The sequence below is a fragment of the Suncus etruscus genome, chromosome 2 (genome assembly GCF_024139225.1).
Source record: "Suncus etruscus isolate mSunEtr1 chromosome 2, mSunEtr1.pri.cur, whole genome shotgun sequence".
Lineage (NCBI taxonomy): Eukaryota > Metazoa > Chordata > Mammalia > Eulipotyphla > Soricidae > Suncus > Suncus etruscus.
Window position 1 is genome coordinate 5,629,767 of NC_064849.1, and position 25,976 is coordinate 5,655,742.

General features: G+C 57.1%; 1 protein-coding gene across 1 annotated transcript; it reads left to right on the top strand.

Annotated features, from left to right (window-relative positions):
• The first annotated feature begins 15,852 nt into the window (after positions 1-15,852).
• SSTR5 (somatostatin receptor 5) lies at positions 15,853-25,182 on the top strand. Its single transcript, XM_049768854.1, has 10 exons — positions 15,853-15,889; positions 16,458-16,602; positions 16,729-16,863; positions 19,285-19,356; positions 19,681-19,737; positions 20,541-20,592; positions 21,150-21,311; positions 21,366-21,429; positions 23,895-24,021; positions 24,072-25,182. The coding sequence occupies exons 1-10, from the start codon at positions 15,853-15,855 to the stop codon at positions 25,180-25,182; spliced, it is 1,962 nt and encodes a 653-aa protein (XP_049624811.1).
• Positions 25,183-25,976: the final 794 nt, after the last annotated feature.

Sequence of the window (25,976 nt, forward strand, 5' to 3'; positions counted from 1 at the left end):
TTTTATCTGTAATTAATTAAGGAAGTAGTCTGTGCCGAGAATAGAGTGAAGACAAAAATGCCAAAGGAGTGGAGATGAGGCTCCGGGCAGGTGGTCTGCGAGGCTGGAGCAGAGAGGGCTGGGTTGGGGTTGTCTCTGGCTCCCTGGAGAGAAGGAGCCACTTCTTAACACTAGTTTAGAAACATGAGATTCTGGGGACTGGCTGGAGACAGACAGAGGCCGCTCTTGGGGGGCCTCCCCCACGGCCCTTGGAAACCGACCACCTTGCCGAAACTGTGCCTTTCACTCATTCTCTGCATCAGCCCCGAAGAACTACTTCTTTTTACTTTTTCTACCTTTCCTACCTTTTTTCTAGAAAAGGCTTTTGGCATCTGTTTCTGTCCCTGCCGGACAGGCGCTCACCCCTTGCCCCCGTTCCCCTTTTTCTGAACCAGCAGCTAACTTTTGTAAAGAGAGATTGATCCGATTAAAAACACGCCTTTGACCACGCACTGCCTTATGTCCTTCACCTGAACCTTGGGGCCATGGGAAGCTTCCTGTGCTCCGAGCTAGCAGAGTTGGTGCCCTTCTTGGAAGTCTTAACCTATCCTCCTACCCCCCAGCACGGCTATATGATGACCTCCACCCCCCCAAAGCTACGGTTTCCTTGGGGGGGCAGCTCATTCATTAGACGAAATGACACAGAGGAAGCCAGCTGGGGCTGTTTCCTCAGGCAAGGTCCTGGTTGGCAGACAGCATCTAGAAAGGATCAGTGGGGGCACTGTAGGCTGGGCAGCTGTACCCCACGGGTCTCTAAGGGGTGTGAAGGGTAGAGGCCTAGAGGCCTCTCATGGCAGGAGATCTACTTGCTTGGGGCCCCATCCAGTGGCTATAGAGAGTGCACCAGGGAGCAGTAGCCCCAATTCTTAGGCTCTGGGGGCCAGATGCAGGCTTGAGTGGACTGCAGAAGGTGTGTGGTCCTGGCTGGTGCCTGCGAGGCCTATGCAGATCCCCAGACCTCTTTGCATTCCCTGCTTGTTGTCACCTCCCAGGATCCTTCCCTTCCCTTCCTGACCAGGACCTTCTACAAGTATTTCAGCCCTGGGTTTCCATCTCCCCAGAAACCAGGGGTGCCCTGGACAACATCTGGGAGGATCTCTCAGGCTGCCTGCATGGGGCTCCAGGCGAGGCACCTGCCCACATCTCCTGGGAGCAGCCTTGGCCCATCCCTGGACACTTCCCATTTCTCAGACCTCATTTGGGAGAAACAGAAGTCCTTTGAGAAGAAAGGGAAGTGGTTCAGCCCCACCCCAGAGGCTGGAAAAGCCCCTCAGAACCCCCCTAGACCTATCTGGGAGGCTGATCCAGGCTGGGCCCAAGGGTGTGTGAACTCTCATCACTCAGCACCACCCCTGCTGTGACCTGAGTCCATGTGGAGGAGACACAGGGTGGGGGCCCTGACTTGGGCCAGCCCATCTCCATCCCTTCCCCACATGGAGCAAGGGGACACTGGCCCCAAACTGGGCTCATGTTCCCAGGTTCACACAGCTGAGCAATGAATGGTCTCATCAACTTTCCCAGAAGTGGGTGCTGAGCAGAAACACACGTGAGTGCCGCCCTCAGGTCAGAAGGGGGCCTCGGGTCAGCATGAAACTCTGGGGCACCCAGCCCTGCTGTTTGGAGTCTCTTGTGCACATGTCTCTGGGTGCCCCAGAGCTCCAACTTTGCTGAGCATCAGGGAGAGGGCCTCCTCATCTTCGTTTCAGGGGCTTCTCTCCTGCTTCTGTGTCAGTACTTGGTTTGGGGGGGCCCCATGAGACAAACCTACAGAGCCTCCAGGGGGTCTTTGGAGGCGCTTAGAGGGGACTTGAATGGGACACTGTGCACAGGTGCTCCCACAGAGAGGTCAGGTGGCTCCGGGTTCAGGGATCTTTTTTTTTTTTTGTATTGCATTATTTTTTATTTTAAATTATCTTTATTTAAACACCGTGATTACAAATATAATTGTAGTTGTATGATTACGGTCATGTAAAGAACAACCCCCATCACCAGTGCAGGATTCCCACCACCAATTTCCCAGATCTACCTACGCCCCACCCCACCCACACCTGTACTCGAGACAGGCTTTCTTTTTCCCTCATTCATTCACATTGTTATGATAGTTTTCAGTGTAGTTATTTCTCTAACTGCACTTATCACTCTATGTGGTGAGCTTCATGTCATGAGCTGCACCTACATGGGAGGATGAGGGGAAGTAAGGGTTGGGACTGAGGCAGTAAAATATTAGAAATGAGCTTTGTAGGGCAGTATCAAGGTCACAATACAAGATGGATATTATGGATATATAGAATATATTCATACAATACTATCAATATGAAAACAAGGAGAAAAGATTTCCACTGACTGTCCCAACATAAACCAGTGCTATAGTGGCCCGCCCTCCTCCCAGAGCGCATTCCCATTAGTATAGGGAGAGATAAGGGGAAAGCCTGTTGACCCCTATAGAGTCCACCTAGACCAGTGCCCAGGGAAGGACTGAAGTCCAGGGGACAAAAACCCTATAACCTGGCAAGAGCTGGTCTTAAGAATCAAGGAGGAAACCAGAAGCCAGATGTCTGCCCACCCTCTTCCCCATGCACCTCCCCCCTGGAGTACGGAGGGAGGGGGGAAAACTGAGGACCAATAAGAGTCCACCTGAGCCCACTTCTGGCCATCTAAGCTGCCACCCAGGGAAGGCCTGAGTCAGGGAAAAAAGACAAGGACGGCTGGGGGCCTGCAAGCCTCCCAGCACTCCCTAGGCTAGGAGCAAAGCTCTGGTATGGGGCCTCCCCAAACCCTATACCTGGCAAGAGCTGGTCTCCAGAATCAAAGAGGAAACCGGAAGCCAGATGTCTGCCCACCCTCCTCCCCATGCACCTCCCCCCTGGAGTACGGAGGGAGGGGGGAAGCCTGAGGACCCCTAAGAGTCCACCTGGGGTTCAGGGATTTTAGTACCTTCTCTGAGGCCACACCTATGAGGTGGGGTAGCCAGGGGGACTTGAGGTTAGCCACCCCCTTGCCAGCAGCTGACAGTAAGCAGGCCTGAAGTCAGCTGGCCAGGGACAGTGTCCAGCGAGATACATGTGGTCTGAAGCTTCAGGCCACTTGCACCTGAGAGCCTGCGTCTGCCCTCACCACATAGTGTTCTGCCCACTCATTGAATGAGCTGGGTGTTGAGGAGAACGTGATTGCAAAGCTCACAGACACACCCTAGACTGTCTTCTTGCTGCTCATTTTGTTTGGTTTGTAGGTTTTTATTCAGAGAGGGAGAAAACCCAGTGGTGCTCAGGGTTTACTCCTGCCTCTGCTCTCAGGAATCACTCCTGGCAATGCTCAGGGGTATATGGGATGCCAGAAATCAAGCCTGGGTTGGCCACATGTAAGGCAAATGTCTTCCCCACTGTGCCATCACTCTGGCCCCTTGCTGGCCCCTTTTCCATGATCACAACCCTGGTTAAAAACAAAAAAACAAAAAACAAAACAAAACAAAACAAAACAAAAAAAACAGCTCAGTGCCAGAGTGATAGCACAGTGCTAGGGCGTTTGCCTTGCATGTAGCAGACCAGGGACAGACCCGGATTTGATTCCCGGCATCCCATATGGTCCCTCAAGTCTGACAGGGACGATTTCTGAGCACAGAGCTAGGAGTAACCCCTGAGTGCCACCAGATGTGGCCCAAAATCAAAACAAAAAAGAAAAAGAAAAAAAGAAAAACCACGGTTCAACCCTGTCTGGCCCTGGCTCACTAGGCTGGAGTCCTGAGCCTTCACCATGGTACTTGGCCTCCCAATCACTGGTTGATTCAAGTTCTGTGGTAGCCCCTGAGCACAGTGGGGACCCCGAGCTAGTGTATGCCACCAAGGGGCCCTCAAGGAGTTAAGGGGGTGAGGCTTTGGGGAGCAGGCCAGGAGAGGCAGGGTGCATCTGGGTGACTCATCCTGGCCTGGCCTTTGTCTTTCTATCCGGTGCACAATAAAAGAATTAATTAGAAAAATGGCAGGGCTCCCATGCTGCTCTGCAGGACCCATCGGCGGGCTCTGGGATCCTGGTGTGGGCCAGGGGACAAGGATGGGTTCTGCATGCCAGTTCCAGCTCTGGGAATGGAGGCTAAGGTGGACTCCCCCAGAACAGAAGCAGGGCTGGGAGGTGGGGAGGGAAAGGCTAGTTGGGCAGGGATGATGCTCTAGGGGCATTCAAGGTCTTTGCTGGACACTCACCCTCAGTGCCAGGCTTCAGCACCTAGGCGTGGGCATGGGTATGGTGTGCCCCACCCTGAGGGCTGGGGACTTGGGGTATTGGCTGTCACACCTGGCCCAGGCAGTGCAGTGTAACCACAGCAGCCAGCCCAAGTCCAGAGCCCCAGGTGTACACAGGTCATCGCCCACCTCCAAGACTTTCCTTCCCTGCTACTATTCTTCTCATGCTCAGGGTTTCCCTCTGGTCTGTCCACAGAGCTTCTTAGCCCTCCTGAGGCGGGCTTAAGGCAGATTCCATGTCATCCTGTGTGATGAGGGGCAGGAGGTCCAAGGGCAGCCAGCCCCGGTGCCTTTGCCAGCCCCAGGCCTTGAAAGGTCTGGTCTTGGGCCCGGAGAGATAGCACAGCGGCGTTTGCCTTGCAAGCAGCCGACCCAGGACCAAAGGTGGTTGGTTCGAATCCCGGTGTCCCATATGGTCCCCCGTGCCTGCCAGGAGCTATTTCTGAGCAGACAGCCAGGAGTAACTCATGAGCACCGCCGGGTGTGACCCAAAAACCAAAAAAAAAAAAAAAAGAAAAAGAAAAAAAAGAAAGGTCTGGTCTTAGGGTCTGATCTGGATAAGGCTCAAGGTGGAGAGATGTGGGAGGTGCCCAGGGAGCTGTACTTGGCACATGATTGCTCAGGAGTCACCTGAGGGTCTCATGGAGACCGTGATAGGACAACCTACAGCAGGGAGTGGTCGCCATCCCCACCTGTCATATGGTGGGCATCCTTGACTCTCTGTCAGCTCTAACCCATCATCCTTCACTGTCCTTCCTCACATTTTATTTTATTTTATTTTATTTTTTTTGATAATGGGTCACACCAAGTAGCACTCAGGGGTTACTCTTTGCTCTATGCTCAGAAATCGCTCCTGGCAGGCTCGGGGGACCATATGGGATGCCGGAATTTGAACTACCACCCTTCTGCATGCAAGGCAAACACCCTACCTCCATGCTATCTCTCTGGCCTTCCTTCACTTTTTTTTTTTTTTTTTTTTGGTTTTTGGGTCACACCCAGCAGCGCTCAGGAGTTACTTCTGAGCTCCAAGCTCAGAAATCGCTCCTGGCAGGTTTGGGGGACCATATAGGATGCCGGGATTCAAACCAATGACTTTCTGCATGAAAGGCAAACGCCTTACATCCATGCTATCTCTCCGGCCCCTTCCTTCACATTTTAAACTTTCACTCCCAACACCCTTCACCCCGCTCATTCATCTTTTTAGTTAAACTTTGTTTTGGGGCCACACCTGGCAGCACTCAAGGGTTTTCTGGCTCTGCGCTCAGGTTGGCAGGTTTGGGGGTCCCTAAAGGATGCTGGGGATGGTGTGCAAGGCAAACACTCTCCCTGCTGTGCTATCGCTTCAGCCCCCTCATTCATTCATCTTTCCTTCTCCCCGGTCCCCATCTGTCCTTCCTTCAACGTGTCCATCCATTCAACCATCCACCAGTCTTCCTTACATCCATTCGGCACGTGACCATCAGACACCAGTGCTGGGCTTTGAAAGTGGGGTGACACGGCTTACCCCATTGGTCCAGCAAGAGAGGGTCACTGGCAACAAGAACAAGGAGCAGCCCACATAGGACCAAGCTGCCTGCAGGGTCTGAACGGGTGTCCCAGAGTTCGTCCCCATCCAGCGGGATCCTGGCACGCGCCATGGCCTCCCTCTCTCCTGTCTTCAGCACCTAGGAGAGTCACCCTCAGCTCCAGTCTCCCAGCCCCTCCTCTGGGAACACACTGACAGCAGAATCTGGAAAATCTGTGGCTCAGGAAAGGGGGTCTCAGGGGCACAGGAGCCCACCAGCCTCTCCTGTTCCAGATGCTTGTTCCAGAACCGGCTTCTCTGTCTTGTGCACTGGGTTTGGGGAGCAGGCGGGGAGGACAAGGGAAGGGAGCAGGGCGCGGGGCTGGCGACAGCGCCCTCCCTCCCATCTGCTGCTCTGCCTTTGATTTGTGCTGGGGTCATGCCCCTCCCCGCCTCCCGCTCTGCACAGCCGGGTGTGAGGTGGGGGGCTGTCTCCCCGCGCCCCCCATCACCTGTTCCTCCCATTTGCGAGCTAATTCCGCGGGGCTGTGGGCGGCGGGCGCGGCAGATCCGGAGAGTGGGCGCGGCCGCTCCCTGTGCGGTTACAAAACAGCCGCCCATCCTCCCTGCCTCTCCCCGTGCAGAGAGCGCTCAGCCCCGCATGTCCAAAGGCTTCTGTGGGGGGCCTTGTGCGTGCAACTCCTCAGGTACTCATGGCCTGCGAGGTGTGTGTGTGGGGGGGGGGGGGGCTACAGCAGGAGAAGCATCTATAAAGAGAAGATGGTGAAAATGATGGGAGACCCAGGACACCCCACCTCCGGGCCGAAAGAGAGAGAAGCCCAAGGAGGAGGCCGGGCATGGGGACGATGAGGTCACAATGGACAGGAGTGGGGCCTGTCCACTCCCACCAGAACTTCCCAGACGGTTCTCTGCGTTTCTCCTGGACCCCTCTGCAAGGCCATCCCCCTCCCCATCCAAGTAGGTATCTGGATATGATGGTACCATAATACCACTTTTCGGCACCATGCTTGGAAAGAAATCAGTTTCAGTGGAGGTGACTTTGGGCAGGTCTGAGGTCCCTCTTGCACCCAGCCCTGGGGCCTGGAACAGGAAGCTGCAGGCTGGTCACCTCCTCCCACCCCTCTGTGTCCTGGGATCCTTGGCTGTGGGTCCTGCCAGGCCAAGCCCACCTGTCAGCAGCAGGCCTCCCCAATCCTGTGAGCTGTGCTGTTGTAGGAGGGTTCTGCCTATTCCCGAAAACAATCAAAACCATGTTTTCTCCCCTGGAGCTTCCTAAAGCTTTTCAGGCAGCCTTGGAAAACTCACTTGGATAGTCACCATTTCCATCCGGGTAACGCCAGGGGTGAGGGGGGTTGGGGGCGGTATCCAGAGCTGCAGACCAGCTCAGCATCCTCTGTGCTGTCCCCAGGGGTCTGGGCTTGTCTCAGCTGTCCAGGGAAGCCATGGGTGTGCAGTTGGTTCCTCTCTTTCAGGTGAAGTGAGTGTGACCTGTACTGAATCAGTGTGGCTGGAAGGGATGCCCTGGCGCCTGCTGTGTGGACATGGGATCGGTGAGGAGATGATGGGAGGGCCTGGTGTGGAGGATGAGGAGGGAATTGGGTAGGTCCCCAGGTGAGTGTCACCTCCCAGACAACAAATGGCCAGTTCAGGGGAGGCCCCCGGGTACCCCACTCTAATCCTCCAGTCTGCAGAGCCCTGAGCAGCTGCAGACATGCTTCCTTCTAGAACATGTTGATGGTTGGGCCCAAGCCTAGACACAGCATAGGCTGAAGGAACTGGACTGTAGAGCACATGGCCACCAGGGTGGCTCATCCCACAAGGACCTTGGGGCTTGGGTCTCTCTTGCACACATCACAGCCTCTTCCCAAGCACCGGCACTCCAAGAGGCAGCCAGGGGAGCAGAAGGAAGGATGTGCTGCTCAGAGTGGCCAAACCCTCATAGCTTCTGTGCACCCCGCAGTGCTCACAGGCTGAGCCTGAATCTGGAGACGTGAGCATGAGCCTGTGTAACTATGCATATCTATATGCATGTATGTTTTTGTGTGTCCATACTGTGCATATATGTGGGCATATATTGGTGCATGTGTGTGTGTTGTGTTCATGTGGAGGTGGCTTTGCACAGACTTGACCTCCGCCCACCCTTGTCTCCCATATCCAAGTGAGTAGGGAGTTCAGTGGGGCCCAGATGTGAGCAAGGGCCATGGGTACACTTTGTGATGGGGGAACAGTGAGGAGAGACAGCTGGGCCAGTCTTGCCTGCTGTCCCCCAGTATCCCATGCCAATGCCTTCCAGTCCCTCTGGATGGGGGTTTGCACCCCAGAAATGTGGCCAATGTGACAGATGGTTATGTGGTACAGTACCCAGACTCCCTCTGCCTTCTTCATTTCTTCGGATTTCTCCAGAGAGCAGAATTGGCATGGATGGATGCATGGGTGGATGAGTGGGGAGGTGGATGAATGGATGGATGGGTGTGTGGGTATACAGATGAATGGATGGGTGGTTGGGTGGATAAATGAATGAGAAATAGTTGGGAGATGGCTGGATTGATGAGTGGGTGGTTGGATAAATGGATAGGTGGGTGGGTGGATGGATGAATAGATCGATGAGAGATAGTTGTATGGAGTGGATGAATGGATGGGAGTAGATAGGTGAATAGGCAGGTAGATAGATGAGAGATTATGTATGGGTGGGGTGTATAAATGAATGGGGAAGATTGATGAATGGATGGATGAATGCTTGGGTGGATGAATGGAAGGGACAGGGATGATAGGGAAGATGGATGGATGGATGGGTGGGTAGATAGATGGGTGGATGAGTGGGTGGATAGGTGGGTGGATGGATGGATTGATCAGTGGATGGATGGGTGGATAGATGTATGGATGGATGGATTTGTGGATGGGTGGATGATGGGTGGATGGATGGGTAGATAGATGGATAGTTGAGTAGGTAGATGGATGGGTGGATGAGTGGGTAGATGGGTGGATGGATGAGTGGATGGACCGATGATGGGTTTGCTGCAGAGACTATTAGACTTGACGTGTTTTCTGAGAACATTTTGCTCAGAGCAAGCATACCCCTGCAGCACTTTGACTGGCGGATCTTCTCTAGTCTTAGAAGGGCCCTAGCCAAGTGCTATAAAAATACACCAGTGTGTGCTAGAACATAGCACGCACTTACTGCTATGGGTTGACAGGTTAAACAAATTCCTCATTTTTGCTTCAGAGCAGAGCCCGGTGAAGAGCCAGACTCCAAGGAGAATGAGGCCCTGTGCAGGGAAGGAGGGGCAGAAGGTGCCCACACACTTCAAGGAACAAAGTGGCCATACACACTGGCCCAGGCCCCATCACAGAGAGGCTCTGTGAGCTGCCTTTCAGGGCGTGGTGTGGCTGGAGGCAAGGGGACGCACTGGGCAGTGGCCACTGTTACTTCTCTGCTTTTCTGAGTTTAAGAAGCTCTGGGGGGTGTGGGCTAGGCCCAGGCACCTACCCAGGCAGGACTTGGGCATGTCTGGTGGGTGCATCTCACTGCTGCCTTGTGGCTGCCCTGGCTTATCCCCCTGGGTCCTTGCTCAGTGACCATACAATGCCCTGGTCAAAAGCATGATAGCTGTGCAGACCCTTAAGAGGCCTGAGGGCAGCAGGGACTGTCTGACTCCCACGAGGACCTGCCCAGAGCTCAGAGCCAGATACCCAGGGGCATGCAGAGAATCGGAAGTGAGAAGGGATGGTGGAAGGGGCTGAACAGGGGATAAAATGTTTTCTATTGCTGGTCTCGCAGGCCAGGCCTGTTCTTGGGGTGTTTGGAGCCTGGAAACTCACAACCTGGGGGACTCAGGGAGCATATCTCCAGAGACAGTCCTGCCCAGCTTGAGTCACCGTGGCTGCAGGCTTCACCGTGGCTGCAGCATATCTATGAGCATCAGAAGGTGCCAGCAGTACTCAGCATCTAGTAGCCATTAATCAATATCTAGTACCTAGCACCCGGCTGGCACCAAGCACTTACCATCCAGCACTCAGCACTAGAACTCAGCACTCAGCACCTACCCCGCACCTAGCACTCAGCATCCAGCATGCAGTACCCAGCATCAAGCACCCAGTACCTGGCACATGGCATCTGGTACTCAGTAGAAGGTTCTAAGAGGCTCATTGGCCAGATAAGCTCCTGGGGTCTCACAGGGGGACCCCAGCTCCAGGACAAGCTCTCAATGTTCTCACTCAAACCTATTGTGGGGAGCCCAGAGCACAGTCAACAACTCAGGGGCCCTGGACTGTACATCCTTTCCTGCCTCTGCTCAAGGGTCACACTCAAGGTCAGTCATAGTCTGGGGTACCTTGTCGCTGCCCCTGTGAAGCCTGTGCCCCATGCCCTAGACCCTGTGTTCTGTGCCCTCTGCTATATCTTGTGCCCAGTGCCTCCATGCCCCATGCTCGCTTCAGGACCAGTAGCCCAAATTGGCCCCTAGAGGCGCTTCCTGATGGCCACCATCCAGGAAGAGGCTCTGGCACTGTTGGGCAGCCACTCCTGGGGTTAGTGAGGCCTGAGGGGGACTGTAGAATAAGATGGGGGTGGAGTGTCAAGGGACCCCAGGCCCTGTAGGAAACAGAATGGGGAGCGGGTGGGAAATGGGTGTTTGAGGCCCCTTGCACCATGGCCAGCAGTGCAGGAAGCCTTGGATTAGCTGCAGCCCGGCCGTCTGCCCCTTTCCCAAGGCCACCCGATAGCCCACACCTGCTCCGGAACCGTGCAGCGGCTGCGGGCTGGTCACAGCTGCCGAGTCCCCCCTTGACTTTGCCTGGTACTGTGCCCAGGCCACAGAGCAGACGAGATGCCCAAAGGACAACTGGGTCCCCATAGGCAGATGGCAACAAAGACATGGAGGTCCAGGGAGCCTGTCTACCCCCAGCTCAGGAGCTCCCCAAGTTAGAGGTGCCTATAGCTGCTCCTCACTATCCCACATGAACTCCTGTGGGCCCACACATGTCAGATCCACGGACACACACGTGGACAGAGACATAGGCACAAGTTCTCAGATGGACACATGGGTATGCGGGCACATACATGAACACATGGAGATACATGTCGTGGTGAATACGCATAGACTCGTGTGGAGGTGCTCCAGGACATGGCCTGGGCCCTGCATGGATGGAAGATGGGCTTCTTGGGCCCATGAACTGTTCTTGCCCTGGGATCTCCTGTGGAACAAAGGGGTATCTCCCACCCCAGAAGTTGCCTTCTGCTCTGTCACATGGGAAGCCCTCCCACCTCTCCCAGGCTGTACTGACCACCAGCAAGAGCTCCAGACTATCCCTGAGCCATGCACCAAGAACCCTGATAGGCTTCATCTGCATGCGCCTTGGGGAAGAAGTGCAAAGTCCAGAAGAAGGAGCTATTGGGTCTCATGACTTGCCACTCCTGGCTGCCCACAGGGGCTGGGGTATCTCAGTCTCTCATGGTCCTACTGACTCGCAGTCTCCTGTTCTCTGAGCCCCTAAAACTAGCGTGGGCACCAACTCATTATAGGGCACCTGATGCACCCTCCAGAGGCTGAGAAGGCAGTACAAATGCCGAGGGCACCCCAAGATATGCACCTGATTTTGATCTCAGGGCGCCTCACATCCCACGTGGCCACTGACCCCAGCAGGACCCCGTGTCCCTCACCCTGACATGACCTGTGGGGCTTTCAGATGATTTAAGGGAACTTCTCCTTCTGGGAGTCCCGCCCTGTGAGGACTTGGGGTTTTCCAGCTGGCACCTGGCTCAGCTGGGTCCTGTAGGTGCCAAGTGACCTTTGAGGGGCTAGTATGCAGGGTCCACATCCCACTGTATCCTCATGTCCTCAGCAGCCACCTTTCCTGGGGGTGCCCAGAGTCCTTGCATGAAAGAGGTCAAGACTGCCCACCTATGGTCTAGCTGAGGGGGGATATTGTCCCAGGGCCCCATGTCCCTCTTGCTGCATGTGGGGGCACCTGGCAGGCAATCCCACTTCCTGGTCTGTCTGGAAACCCCCAGGGCCACTTGGCAGAGAAGGAGCAGAGCAAACAGACCCATACATCACCTGCCTGCCAACCCATGCACACAGCTGGGGTGGAGCCCACACCCTGGAGTCTCAGCAGGGCTGGAGGGTGGGTCCACCGCCCAAGTTCTCAGAGGCAGATCAGGACCCAGGTCTGGGCAAAGACCAAGGAGGGAGGCAGTTCTTGGCCATCTGGCTTCAAGGGAACTCCGTCTGAGCAAGGTCTGGGGCACCCTGAACAGAGCTCAGACCCAAGGGGCACACAGAGGGTACGGCACCTCACAGGACCCCTCAGCCTGCATACCCACCCCTCTGCTAGATGGCTTGTCCTTCCTGGGGTGCCCACTTGGGGGAAGCTCAGAGCAGGGCTCTGGGCTGGGAGGAAAGAGGGGGCACACCCAGTCCTTCAACTGCTGCAGAGGGTCCCCTGGGAAGTGTGGTGTGTGTGTGTGTGTGTGTGTGTGTGTGTGTGTGTGTGTGTGTGTGTGTGTACTCGCGGCTGTAATTCGTTTCAGATCCTAAGAGCATGCAGTTCGAGGTGTCTGCATGCTCATAATTAGGGGCTCTCCCCTGCCGCCCTGACTTCCGAGGACGGCGTCTGCGGGGGAACCGGGACCGCAGGATCCTGGAGGCACAGGAAGGTGGGGGGTGAAGCAGCTCAGAGCTTACTGCAGCCCTGTTGCAAATCAGCCCCTGATGAGGTTGACTGATGGAGGGATGGAGGATGAGGCCTTTCTCCTCCAGCTCGGACCACACGTCTGTTACCCTGTTCAGCCGACGGTTCTGAGGTGAATGCGGCGGGAAGAAAGCCAACAGGCAGTCAGGCTTTGGAAGAAAACAGCTCTTTATTCCATGAAGAGGCCAAAGCCAAAGTCCTAAGACTAGGCCCCAGGAAAAAAGCCCCTCACCTTCTACAGACCCTTGCTTTTATGCCCCAGAATCAGGTATCATCCAATGGTGGGATCAGATACCACCCAATGGTGGGAGCAGAATCAGGTACTACCCTAGGGTGGGAGCAGAATGCCAGGTCACACCCTAGGGTAGGTCACAATCATGATCAGGATAGGGTCAGTAACATAATAATCCCATAAAAATGTTTACATACACAACACAGCCCCTCCTGGGGGGTCCTGTGGGCCGGGCAGTGATCCCAAGACTCAGCTTCTTTTGGGGCCCTCAGTGGGTGGATCAGATGATGGTGTATTGCCTTTGGGGTTCTCACATAATGGATGCCAGGATATGGGATAGCAGCACCCAGAGGGTACGTGGCCAGTCTCATGCCCAATGGTTTCTGCTATAAGTGGGGTTCAGCTCGCAAAGTACCCCAGACTCACTCCTACCAGACAGGGATTTTTGTTTTTTTGGCCACACCCAGTGATGCTCAGGGATTACTCCTGGCTATGCACTCAGAAATCACTCCTGGCTTGGGGGACCATATGGGATGCCAGGGTTTGAACCCAGGTTGTCCTGGGTCAGTTGTTTGTAAAGCAAACGCCCTGTCACTGTGCTATCACTCTGGCCCCTACTAGACAGGTGACCTCGACAAGCTTTTTCATCTTTGGTACAATCTCTCCTGTGCAGAATCCCCTCCTAACACTACCTGCACCACTGGGCCCCCTCCATGTTCTGTTTATACTGCAAAGCGCTCACTCTCCCTTCACCCCTGCACCTCACACATTACTTCACCCTCTACCTCACCTTGAACCTCATTCCTGCACCTTACCTTCTGCTTCAACCCTGTACCTCACCACTGCACTCAGCCCCCACCACAGCCCCTACAACTGTACTCTCAGCCTTGGTCCTTCAGGGCAGCTGTCAGGGTCCTCTGCTCACAGCGTGCCCAGTCAGGACAAATGTCCGCGGCTGTGCACCAGCTTTCCAGCGCCAACCATCCTGCGTTCTGCATCTCTGCCAACCCTACAGGGTGTTAGCTGCCCCTCTAGAGCGAGGACCCCCGACCCCTCCACACTAACATTCACAGAGTCCTGCTGGGCCTCACCAGCAGCTGGTGTCAGGCCATGTGGGCCCAGTGTCACATCCAGGGCTAGGGACTTTGACGCTGTCACCCGCTGCCTCTGAGGAAACAGGCTGCAGGGATGAAACATCTCTTGGGGAGCCCCAGGGGTGGGTGGAGCTGCAGGACCCCTTCAGGACCAAGCGTCACTGGCCACCTCCAGGCTGGAGACCAAGGTTGCTCATGGGGGGCCTTGAGGATCTCAGCCCGGCCCAGACTTGCCTCGAGGGGCCTTAGGGGGTTGTCACTGGGACACCTGGAGAAGCTGCAGAAGGGGGCCATCAGCAGCTTCCCCTCTGCTCCTTCTACAACATAACCCGAGCCTCACACAAGCTCTGAGTGAGGCCTCCAAAGCCGTCTGCAGTCTACACTTCTCTCTCTCTGCGTGGTGCAAGGTTGGGGGTGCCCCGCATTCAGACATGGGGGCCCTGCTCAGTGCCTGCAGGGGTCCCCTTCCTGCCTGGCTCCCACAAGCCCCGGCTCTGACTGAGCCCTGCTCTGTTCCGTTAGCTCAAATCTACCCACACAAATGCATTTAATCAGCTCGGTTATGCGTGACTCCGAAACAGCTGCCTGGTTCAGTGCAAAGAATCGGGGGGCCAGATGTCTGAGGATCATGTAACCCAACGGCTGCTCCTCCATGTCCCCCTGTAGCCGAAACCCTGGCCATTATGTCCATGTCCTTTCATGGCACTGCAGGACTGTCAGCACAGACGGCACGGGGGCCTGACGCAGTGTTGCCAGCCACGAGGTTGTTTGTGCCACGGGTGGTATGTGTTCAAGGTCACTGGGGAAGAGCGAGATGGAGTGGCATCCAGTCAGGAAATGCCTGGACATCTGTGCCCCCAGGTCCAGTTACTTCCAGTCCCCCAAGGCCACAAAGCCAGGTGGTGGGGCTGGGAGGGAAAGCAGAGGGTAAAACGTGATACAAGGACAAGAGCCAGCACCGCTCAGCACCCCCTAAGACTGAGCCTGCAGCCAGCGGGCGGTGAATCTGAGGGATCTGGGCTGTCTTGGGGATGCACCTACATTGATAGAAACTGAGCAGGGGTGGGGCTAGAAAAGCACCCGGGGGGCCCGGAGAGATAGCACAGCCACGTTTGCCTTGCAAGCAGCCGATCCGGGACCAAAGGTGGTTGGTTCGAATCCTGGTGTCCCATATGGTCCCCCCGTGCCTGCCAGGAGCTATTTCTGAGCAGACAGCCCGGAGTAACCCCTGAGCACCGCTGGGTGTGACCCAAAAACCAAAAAAAAAAAAAAAAAAAAAAAAGAAAGAAAGAAAAGAAAAGCACCCGGGAGCTCTCTGAGTATAACTGGGAGCATTTGAGGGGTGGCAGGGGACATGGGCAGGGGCCTTTCTGTTGCCCCAGAATTGGATAGATCCACAAGTGCAGGATACTGTGGCCCAAGACTCCTGTGATGAGGATTCCCTGTGTGGTGTCTGGTTTGGCGGAGGCCTGTTGCCCACTGTCCTGGGAAGAACTGTTTCCTTTGTTTGCTTTTTTGTTTTTGTTTTGAAGCCATACCCAGCGGTGCTCAGGAGTTACTCCTGGCTCTGCGCTCAGAAATTGCTCCTGGCAAACTCAGGGGGAGCATATGGGATGCTAGGGATCCAACCCGGGACTTTTTTTTTTTTTTTTTTTTTGGTTTTTTGGGCCACACCCGGTAACGCTCAGGGGTTACTCCTGGCTATGCGCTCAGAAGTCGCTCCTGGCTTGGGGAACCATATGGGACGCCGGGGGATCGAACCGCGGTCCGTCTCCTAGGCTAGCGCAGGTAAGGCAGGCACCTTACCTCCAGCGCCACCGCCCGGCCCCCAACCCGGGACTTTTGGGGTCTGCCTCGTGCAAGGGAAACACCTTACCGCTGTGCTATTGCTCCATCCCCCAGAATTCCGCCTCTTGAGGTTACCCACACCTCAGGGACACTTGTCCTGTGCTTAGCAGACAGACAGTGGACAGAATGGTCTGTTCCTGGTGGATACACAGGCTTATCTCTGCTGGACAGTCACATCTCAATGGACACATGGATCTGTCCTCGGTGGACACGCAGGCCTGTTTGGGTGAGAGCAGACTCTTGCCCTGCCTTAGCCCCAGCGCTCCCAGGCACACCAGACCTCAGCCACTAAGCTGTGGCCAGCAGGGTGGGCACTGGGCTCCATGCCCTGTCAAACAGCGCTGGTAATTGGGCCTGGCTGGGCTGGGCTGTGCTGGGCGGGAGGAGCGGGAGCGTTTGTTTGGCATTAGGCTGGCTCCTCTCCGCCGGCTGTGGAATTCCTTCTCTGATCCGGCTCCAGATTGGCCCAGAAAGAAATTGGGAGCGAATTGATTTGTGCCACATCCAGGCAACTGCAGGCAGGGAGCCCCCTGCTGCCCTGTCTCCTCCCTCCACACCCTTGCTGGCGCCTGCAGAGACAGAGCCAGGACACCCCATCACCTCCCCATGGCATCCCGAGGGACCACCATGCCCCCCCCCCATGCCAGGCCAGGATGTGGCGACTCGGGAACCAAACAGGCAGGACAGCCGGGCTCCCTGTTCCCCGCCGCCGTTGCTATTGCCTGGTTCTGGCAGGCTTCCTGGAGGAGGAGCCACGGGCTGTGAATCTCTGTGATGACACCTGGACTGCCCAGCTCACCCCAGCTTGGAGCTCACCCTTGCAGTGGAGCGGTGTGTCCTGCCCGCTGTGCCCGCCTCTGCTCACACGGCTGGTGGCGGGCCTCCCATGCGAGACTGGCAGCTGCCTCTGCCACAGCCACAGCCACACAATGGGCCCTTGTAAGTAGTGGCAGCAGGGGGAGGCAGCCCCTGCCCAACTCAGAGCTCTGTTGTGTGGGCGGCTGCCCTGGCGGGGGGCACGGAGCCGGCTGTGCCCCAAGAACCAGTCTCTCACTCCTGCTGCAGTGGGGCCATCGCTGCCCAGGGCAGTCTGAGGACACCTGGTGCTGGGGGACAGGGCCCCAAGGGAGCGACCAGGCACTGCTCTGGGACGTCGGCCAGCCGGGCTCTGTGCACCCACGTGGGGTGCAGGAGGCTGGGGTAACCCACTGGGATCAGGCTCAGCTGTTCAGAGGCGTGTGACTGGGGGGGATGTCGGCCTGTATCCCGCCTTGCTCCCGAAGGTCCCAGAGAGACCAGGAACTCACTGCACAGCTGCACTCACTGTGGGCTGGCGGAGGGATTCTAGGGGGCTCAGAGGGGCTCTGAGGATTTCTGGGGCTCTGTGGTTTCTGTGGGTTCTGGTGGATTTTTGGGGTGCTCATGGGATGCTTGGGGTTCCAGGGGTTCTGGGTGCTTTGTGGGGCTCCAGGGTTTCTGGTCGGCCTGGATATATCCCACAAACACCACTGCACTTGGCTCAATTCTCTCCCAAATTCCCAGAGATCCCTGCTACTCTCTCTCCAAAAGCTTGTGGGGGGATGTAGGTTAGGACTGGAGTTCAGGGATCTTTCCAGAGCCTCACTCTCCCTCATTGGCCCCTTGGAGGTATTGACACGGGTCATCTCATCTCTGAAGTTCCACCTGGAAACCCTCAGCAGGGGGTAGAGGCTCTCTGGGCTCAGATGGTCAGAAAATTCTCCCACCCTGAGGTCGGATCCTAGTGCTGAGGGCTCCACACCCCAAAACTGAGAGCTGGAGGTTCTTCTGCCCCCACCTGGGTCCTGAAAGATGCTTCACCCCTCCCAGTACAACACCCCAGTCATGACTTCTGAGCTCTGGAATTAATTTTGGGGGCGGGGATCATACATGGCAGCGCTCAGGGGTTCCTCCTAGCTCTAAGCTCAGAAATTGCTCCTGGCTGGTTCGAGGGACCATATGGGATGCCAGGATTTGAACCGCTGTCCTTCTGCATACAAGGCAAACGCCTTACCTCCATGCTATCTCTCCGGCCCCTGAGCCCTGGAATTAGTGCAGGCAGCTGAGCAGATAGGTTCTGAGGAGCCCCTTGGGGCTGCACCCAGCTCCCTGTGGGCTGGTTTGTCTCCTGAGCATGACACCTGGCAGGGGAGTCTGTTTTCAGAGTAGGAGGAGAATGGTCCCCAGTCCCCGTATTTTGAAGTCTCCTCTCATGGCCTTCACAGTCCAGGGAGCGACAGTCACATACAAGGGGCTGATTGACACCTGGGGGGCCAGGCAGGAAGGTGCAGATGTGCTGATCTGTGGCCTTGAATGCCCACTCCTTGGTAACAGAAAGGACAAGGGGGCAATGGGGCAGAGGGGTCGGGGACTGTAGACAGAGGGGCCAAAGAGGACAAGGAGACAAGAATACAGAGGATCGGGCCCGGAGAGATAGCACAGCGGCGTTTGCCTTGCAAGCAGCCAATCCAGGACCAAAGGTGGTTGGTTCAAATCCCGGTGTCCCATATGGTCCCCTGTGCCTGCCAGGAGCTATTTCTGAGCAGACAGCCAGGAGTAACTCCTGAGCACCGCCGGGTGTGGCCCAAAAAACAAAACAAAACAAAACAAAAAAAGAATACAGAGGATCAAGGAGAGGAGAGGACAGAGTTATCCGGAGAAGGGGACAGGAAAGAGAGGGGACGAAGAGACAGAGAGACAAGCTGACTCTGCCCCCACTGTCTGCTCTAGCAGCTGTGCACCCCAGTCTTGGCCCCTCCAAATGAGCAGATGCCGGCATGGCTTGGTCTCCGGGTCGGCCCTTGCCAAGCTGGCCAGGCAGGGCGCACACCTGCTCCAGAGTGGGGGGCTTGCGGCCTGCAGCTGCCAGACCCCAGGACAGACACACCCTCTCTGGCAACAGCTGTGCTGGAGCCCCTAGAGCCAGGACCCAGGAGGCCAGCCCCCACCAGGTCCCAGGGGTTGCAGATCCTCAGGAAGGGGTGGGAGGCCCCAGCTTCACAACCTCTGTCCTGCTGACACCCCATGGCTGGGCATGACGGTACCCCCTGAACCCTGTCCTTGGCACAACTCACCCCGGGAACTGTCCATCAGCACTGGCAGCATCCTGAGCTGGGCCTGAATCAGTGACTGCGTGTCACTCCCTTCACACCTCTCTTCACCCACACCCTGACACTCCCAGGCCCTCTGTCTCTTCCAGAGTACCTGTCTCCACAGTCCAGCAACCTGAGGCAGGTGGAGTCAGGGACTGCGGGGGGGGGGGGGTTGGGACCCAGCACCACGGGGCACCCTCACTGGCCACAGGAAACACTCTCAGAGTGGACACCAGAAAAGGGGTCCCAGGCTGGAGCTGGAGAGATAGCACAGTTGTAGATCATTTGCTTTGCACGCAGCCAACCCAGGAAAGACCCAGGTTCTATCTCCCACATCCCATATGGTCCCCTGAGCCTGCCAGGAGTGATTTCTGAGCGTAAAGCCAGGAGTGACCCCTGAGCACTGCTGGGTGTGTCCCCCCAAAATAAGGGGCCCCAGGCTTGGGGGCCAGAGCTGCCATGAGCCCTTCCTCAGGACCCAACTGACTACAGCCCACATTGGGTCCTCCAGGGGCAGTAACCATTCAGGCCCACCCGAGGAGGCCTCACATGCCCACAGCCTCCTGCCAACCAGCTTGGCAAGGTGAGTCTGCTTATTGTCCTGCTAAGCAAGGGGGTCCACACTGTCAGGCCTGCCCACACTCTAGGCATCTTGGGGCGCCAGTGTGCTGTCCACTTGCCCACCTGGCCGCTGTTCTGACCCAGTCAGCAAAGGATATGTTCAGGCTGCAGCCAAGGACTGTGCACAGTGGGCTAAGCACTCAGAATTTAGAACCAGCTGTGGCAACAGTTGCAGAGGGGGTGGTGGTGGCAGCTGCTGGAGGAAGGACAGGGACATGATGGCCACCTGCCCCAGTGGAGGGGCTAAGGGGAGTCCCACTCTGACGCTCTGGCTCTCTGGCCTCAGGGCCTGTGCGTTTTGGAAGCTCTGGGGAGCCCGGGAGCGGGGAGGTGTGGAGCTGGGGTCAGTTGGCCCTGAGGTTGAGCATGGAACTGTCTGACCTTTACTCTGCACCCCAGTTTTGCTCTCTGCAGAGTGCTTTCGCCCCCTCGTGGCAGATACTTGCACTGCAGCTGTTCTCGGGAGCACTTTGGGCCAGGCTGGGCTGGGTCCCCAGGGCTATCAGCCTCAAGTTGAGGTCCCCCAAATCTGTCCTAGACAAGAGGCTTGGTGTCAACGGGGACAGCACAGGGCGGGCAGCTCTGCACAGCTCCCAGGAATGCTCCTGGAGTTTCCAGCTCCCGGGCAGGAATGCTGGGGCCCACCTCGGGGCTTAGAGGTGCGTTCTATGCTGAGCCAGGATAAGGTGGGGTGGGGGGCACAGGCAAGGCAGGTGCAGGCTTGGGACCAGCAGGCCCAGGGCGTGGTTTTAGGGACACAGAAAAGGCAGTGAGGGATACTGAGCCTCAGGTAAAGTGACCACCTGAGGCCACAGAGGAGCTTCTGGGAACCCACCCTTGTCCCATGGAATGGACTATGGGGTTGTGGGCAGGACTGTGAGGGACTTTTGGAAGGGGCCCGATCTAGTGGGAGGAGCCTAATTTACGGGCGTGTCCAAGACATGGGCGTGGTCCTTGCTGTGGGAGTGAGTGGTCCAGCCAGAGCAGGTGGGCCTTGAAAGCAGGTTGGGTGGGCAGGGTTTAGGGGTTGGTGGAACCGTGGAGGGTCTGGCTGGTCTGGGAGAACTGAGGCTGGGGGACTGCGTGGGGAAGAAGTGGTGACCTTGCAGCAGCCCCCCTCTGTCCCTCGCTTTCCTTGTCCTGCAGAGCCGCTGTACCCAACAGGTGGCAGCAGAGGCACCCAGATGAAGTCCCAAGGGTAGGCTCCCTTTGGGGCTCTGGGCAGAAACCAGTGACCTTGGTGACCTTTTATTAATGGAGGGGGTTTTTGGGGGGGACCTCTGTAGCCTGAGCACCTGGGGCCAAGGAGGTGAAGGCCAGGCAGATGGGGGCTCAGGTGAGGGTGTGGGCATCTGTGCTAGCCATTGGGCCCAGAGTGGCAGCCCTCAAGGCCAGAATGCGTCGTCCTGCTTGCATCCTACACTCAATTCCGTGCAGATCACCTTTGCAGGGTGGCACTTGGCTAGTTGTCTGGGCCTGGAGGCTTGGAGAGGGCCTGGGAGTTGGAGAGACAGACACCAGCTCCATGTAGGCCTCACAGAGTTCAGCCTCATGACAGCTTCTGAGTGTGGAAAATCACAGGCAGAAGAGAGCAAGTGAGCCCTACAGGACTCTGGGCAGCGACACACGTGGGCAGCGACACACGTGGCGAATGGAAGCGGCTTGCGGACTCCCTCCCTTCATGCAGTCTCCCATGTCAACCCTGGTCCACTCTTATTGGTCCCGCCAGGTGTTAGCCCCGCCTCTCCTCCACAGCTCCTGGTTCCCATTGGCTCCACCTGTGTTGGCCCCGCCCCCATAGACCCAGCCCCACGCTGGCCCCGCCCCTCCAGCTCCATCCTGGGGGCTCCAGTGTCTGAGCCCAGCCAGCCCAGAGCAGCTTGGCCTGGAGTTTCCTGCTCCAAGCACCGACATTTGGTGAGTGCTGCCCATCCCTACCCCAACCCATCCTGCTCACTCTCTTCTTTCCAGGGGGCCTCACCGTCTGGGGCCCACCTGCCGCTGCCCTCGTCTCCCCAGTTCCAGCTGTCCGCTGGTGAGCACAGACGGAAGTCTTAGGGTCCCTGCGACCTCACTGGTGGGTGCTGGTGGCTCTCCTGAAACAGGGGAGGGCTGAGGCTGGGCTGGGTGCTGGAGAGGGGTGTGTCTACTGTCTACTCTTCCTAAGGGCCCCCATAGACCTCTGACGAAGGGCCCAGGAGGGTCTGTGCTCTCAGAGGCTCCTTCCCCACCTGAGAGAGACCTGTCCTGTGGGCCATGTTGGTCCCACCAGAGATGAGGTCTAGCCTGCTGTCCCTCTGGTGACCCCACATATCTGGAACCAATGACCAGGCCTGAGCACCTCTCAGTGAAAGCTCCGTGCTCAGACCGGGGTAGTAGGAAAACTCTTCCTGTGTGCAGGGAGATGTGGGGCTGGGACCTGGCAGTAGGTGATAGAAGGCCCTAGAGCCAGACAAGCCCCCTGAGTGTGCAGCTGGGGGTGGCCGTGTGGGAAATCAGGTCCAGCAGTGCCTCCCTCACCAGCACAGCTCGTGGGTACATTGGGTGGCATGAGGACAGACCTCTTCCCTCTCCCTCCTGGTGAGCAGAGATGTGGGTGACCTCCTCTTTCTGGATCAGGGCTCTGAGTCAGTGACACACTGTGCCCCCTAGAACTTCCCAAGTGCTGCTTTTTGAGGAGAGGACCACAGGGCAGTAAAGGGACCCCCAGCAAGGTCAGACCCTGACCCTGGCTGTGCTCTTCACTGCTCTCAGGAATTAGGATGTTTGTGGGATGCAGAGGTGTAGTGATCCCAGCTGCCCACTTGGGTTCAGGGGTGCCTGGTTTAGCCTGCATTCAACAGTAAGCCGGCTGGCAGTGAGATGTATGAATGGGGGAGAAAAAGAACCACTCGGGGCCTGGAGAGATAGCACAACGGCGTTTGCCTTGCAAGCAGCCGATCCAGAACCAAAGGTGGTTGGTTCGAATCCCGGTGTCCCAGATGGTCCCCCGTGCCTGCCAGGAGCTATTTCTGTGTAGACAGCCAGGAGTAACCCTTGAGCACCGCCGGGTGTGGCCCAAAAAAAAAAAAAAAAAAAAAGAACCACTCCTTAGAGCCCACCTCAAGCCCCTCCCTAGCTAGTCTGGTCCTTCTCCAGGGCTCAATCTCCAGTGGGGCCTCAGGAAATTGAAACAGGGTGTAAACTTTCACAGGATTTCACACAGTAGGGAGTCAGCAGGCCCTAGGAGTCCCTTTCTGAGTGGGGATGACCTATAAGTGTTTCTCTGAATGCAGGCTCCTCTTTCCAGCTGGGGAGGGAGGCCCCTCAGAGTGGGGGCCCCTCTGGAGGCAGGTATTCAAAGGGTCTTACACAGATGACAGACAGATGAGATCCAGAGTCCCTCCCATGGGACCCTGTTTCTTCCACCCTTGGACCCTGCATGCTGCCCCTTGGGCTTCCCTTGCCAGAGTCCTCAGCTGCTTCCTTGGCCACAAGGGTCATTACTCAGTCCCTCTCATATAGAAACTTCATCCTAAAGTCCACACTCGGGAGCTGTCATGATTGGCACAGACACGTGCCTATTTGCTGTCGAACAGAGAACATGGTGGTCGCTATTTCCACCCTCGCCCCTGGGGCTGGAGGTGAAGGCCTCCCGTGGGGGCATGCTGGGTCATAGCCCCATAGCAAAGAACCGGCTATTCAGTTCCTCTCCCTAACTACCCACTCCTGCTGTCCCTGCTCCTGGCCAGGTAGAGAGAGGGTCCTGCCACAAGGCCACTGCACCTCCTGCTATCTGTGCAGGAAGGAGCACAGGCTCCCAGGGGACACTCATTTCCCCACAGAGTCCCTCACCCCTGTGCTGCAGGGCTGGATCCACGTCCACGCCCACACGGTCCCCCCCTCTCCCAGCCGAAGCCTCTAGCGTCACAATGTTTATGAATCACTGACTCAGAGAAGCACAAAAACAGGGTGATGAGCACAGAGAGTGCCGGCTCTTCCTCTGCAGACCTGTGTCCCCACTCCACGCATATGTGCCAGGATACCTGTAACACGATGATGCGTGTTCTTCCTCACATGTGGCCACACACGTGTAGTTTCCTCCTGCCTTGGCTCTACTCTGGCCACTCTGCATCTTCTATGATTGCTTCTCCAACCAGCAAAAGCTCTGTGGCTGCTGCTGTCCAGGCCAGAGGACATAGCACAGAAGGGCCATCTCCTGGTGGTTCTAGGGCATCGCCTGAAGGAGAACTGGGGATGGCAGAGGAGGCAGTGCCCTGGCTGTGTCCACTGATGTCTAAGCTCCCTTATCACTCACTTCCTGGGACATCTCTGTAGACCTCAGATCTGGGCCTGCCAAAGGGGTCAGCGCCAGTGCCAAGGGTTCCATGAGAGGCAGAGACAGTACTGACTGAAATGGGTGACCAAGTGGGACCTCTGGGGGCAGTGGGTGGTCTGGCACAGCTTAGGGGCGAGGGACCGAAACTCTGGGCTTCCTGCTTGCTGCTCCTTCCTCTCCAGGATGCTCTTCCAGTCCATTTGATAATGCGATTCCTGCCAGTGGAGTGGGCCTGAGTCACTGTGTTTACCTGCCACCGCTGCCCAGCTGTGGGGTAATCCCGCGCCTCCTGGGCGGGGAGAAAACAAGGTAGCCCTGACCAACGCCCCATTCCTGCTCCTCTCTCCCTTCTCTCACAGAACGGACCTGGGCACCAACCTGCCTGCCCCCATGGCTGCAGTGGAGCCTCCATTGCTGGGTGGCTGGAACGAGTCCCAGGTGGCTTCCAGTGCTGGAGGTAGCGGGGACAATGGCAGCATGGTAGGGATGCACATTCCCCCGGTGGCCCCCGGCGTGGTTCTGCTCTACCTGTTGGTGTGCGCCCTGGGGCTGGGTGGCAACACACTGGCCATCTATGTGGTTCTGCGTCATGCCAAAATGAAGACTGTGACCAACATCTACATCCTTAATCTGGCCGTGGCCGATGTGCTCTTCATGCTGGGACTGCCCTTCCTGGCCACACAGTACGCCTTGTCCTCCTGGCCCTTTGGGCCTGTGCTCTGCCGCCTGGTCACCACACTGGACGGCGTCAACCAGTTCACCAGCATCTTCTGCCTGACCGTCATGAGTGTGGACCGGTACCTGGCCGTGGTGCACCCGGTCCGCTCGGCCCGGTGGCGGCGTCCGCGGGTGGCCAAGCTCGCCAGTGGTGCCATCTGGGCCTTCTCGCTGATCATGTCCTTGCCCCTGCTGGTCTTTGCCGACGTGCAGGAGGGACTGGGCACCTGCAACTTGTGCTGGCCCGAGCCAGTGGGGCTGTGGAGCGCTGTGTTCATCGTCTATACTTCCGTGCTTGGCTTCTTTGGGCCACTGCTGGTCATCTGCCTGTGCTATCTGCTCATCGTGGCCAAGGTGAAGGCCTCAGGTGTGCGCGTGGGCGCCCCTCGGCGGCGCTCAGAACGCAAGGTCACGCGCATGGTGCTGGTGGTGGTGCTGGTGTTTGCTGGCTGCTGGCTGCCCTTCTTCGTCATCAACATCGTGAACCTGGCTGTGGTACTGCCTGAGGGGCCTGTGTCCACCGGCGCCTACTTCTTCGTCGTTATCCTGTCTTATGCCAATAGCTGTGCCAACCCTGTGCTCTACGCCTTCCTCTCCGACAACTTCCGCCAGAGCTTCCGGAAGATTTTGTGCTGGTGCCAGGGTTATGGGAAGGAGGATGTGGAGCCCATGGAGCCACGGAATGACAAGAACAGCCAACTGCCCGCGCGCCCTTCCAAGGCCGATGGGCTGATGCATACCAGCCAGATGTGAGCTGGGAAGGGGCCTTTGTGATACTTTTTCCCTGGGTCCCTGGGGTAGGCTATGCCCTGGGGTAGGCCATGCCCTGGGCTGCGGGTTCCCCATGGTACCTGTGACCACTCAGCCTCCTCACGCTGCAGGCGCCTCTGGCTTCCCTGGCTGGAGCTCCGGGATGCATCAAGCATGTCTCCAGAAATGGGAGATGCTGTGTGGGCAGCAGCTGTGGGGATGGGGCCTTGCAGAGTTCCCCAAGGGCGGCCACCTTCAGGGATTCGGATGAGGCAGCACAGTGGGTGCAGCATGCAGGGCAGAAGAGGGATCAGAGTCATTCTGAAATCTGGTTTCTGGATCTTGCTGTCTCCATGGTTTTCGGTAGGGACTTCACCCCATAGGAGTCCCTACCCACTGCCCCCCCCCCACATCATTGTAGGCATCAGCAGAGCAGCGAGCTCCAAACACCTGTTCTTTCAGTGCTCAGCTTTCTGGGTACAGGATCCCAAGGAGTTCTGTGGCCCTGCCCCTCATTGCCTTTGCCTCAGCCCCACGTAGCCCTTCAGGACTTTACGGAAATGGAGACAGCACAGTGCTGGGCTGGGCACCATGGCCAAACCCTGGGAGCACCATCCGCTGGAAGCGCCATCCGCCGTGAGGTACTTGTGGTGGCATACTCTCCTGGATCAATTAGAAAATAAATGCTTGACTCTCTCCCAAAGCAAATATTGGCCCCGGGGCCCCTGGAAGCGGCACAAGCCAGAGTTAGAGTAGGGCCAGGTGGCTATAGAAGGGCAGAGGACTGGTGGGCAGAG

Bases quoted from the DNA above. Each gene is read 5' to 3' on its own strand.
- SSTR5 (XM_049768854.1), top strand. From the start codon at position 15,853: ATGGATCTGTCCTCGGTGGACACGCAGGCCTGTTTGG. The intron at 19,357-19,680 runs GTGAGTCTGCTT...CTCTGGCCTCAG, and splicing joins CTGCCAACCAGCTTGGCAAG to GGCCTGTGCGTTTTGGAAGC. The intron at 21,430-23,894 runs GTGAGCACAGAC...CTTCCTCTCCAG, and splicing joins CCAGTTCCAGCTGTCCGCTG to GATGCTCTTCCAGTCCATTT.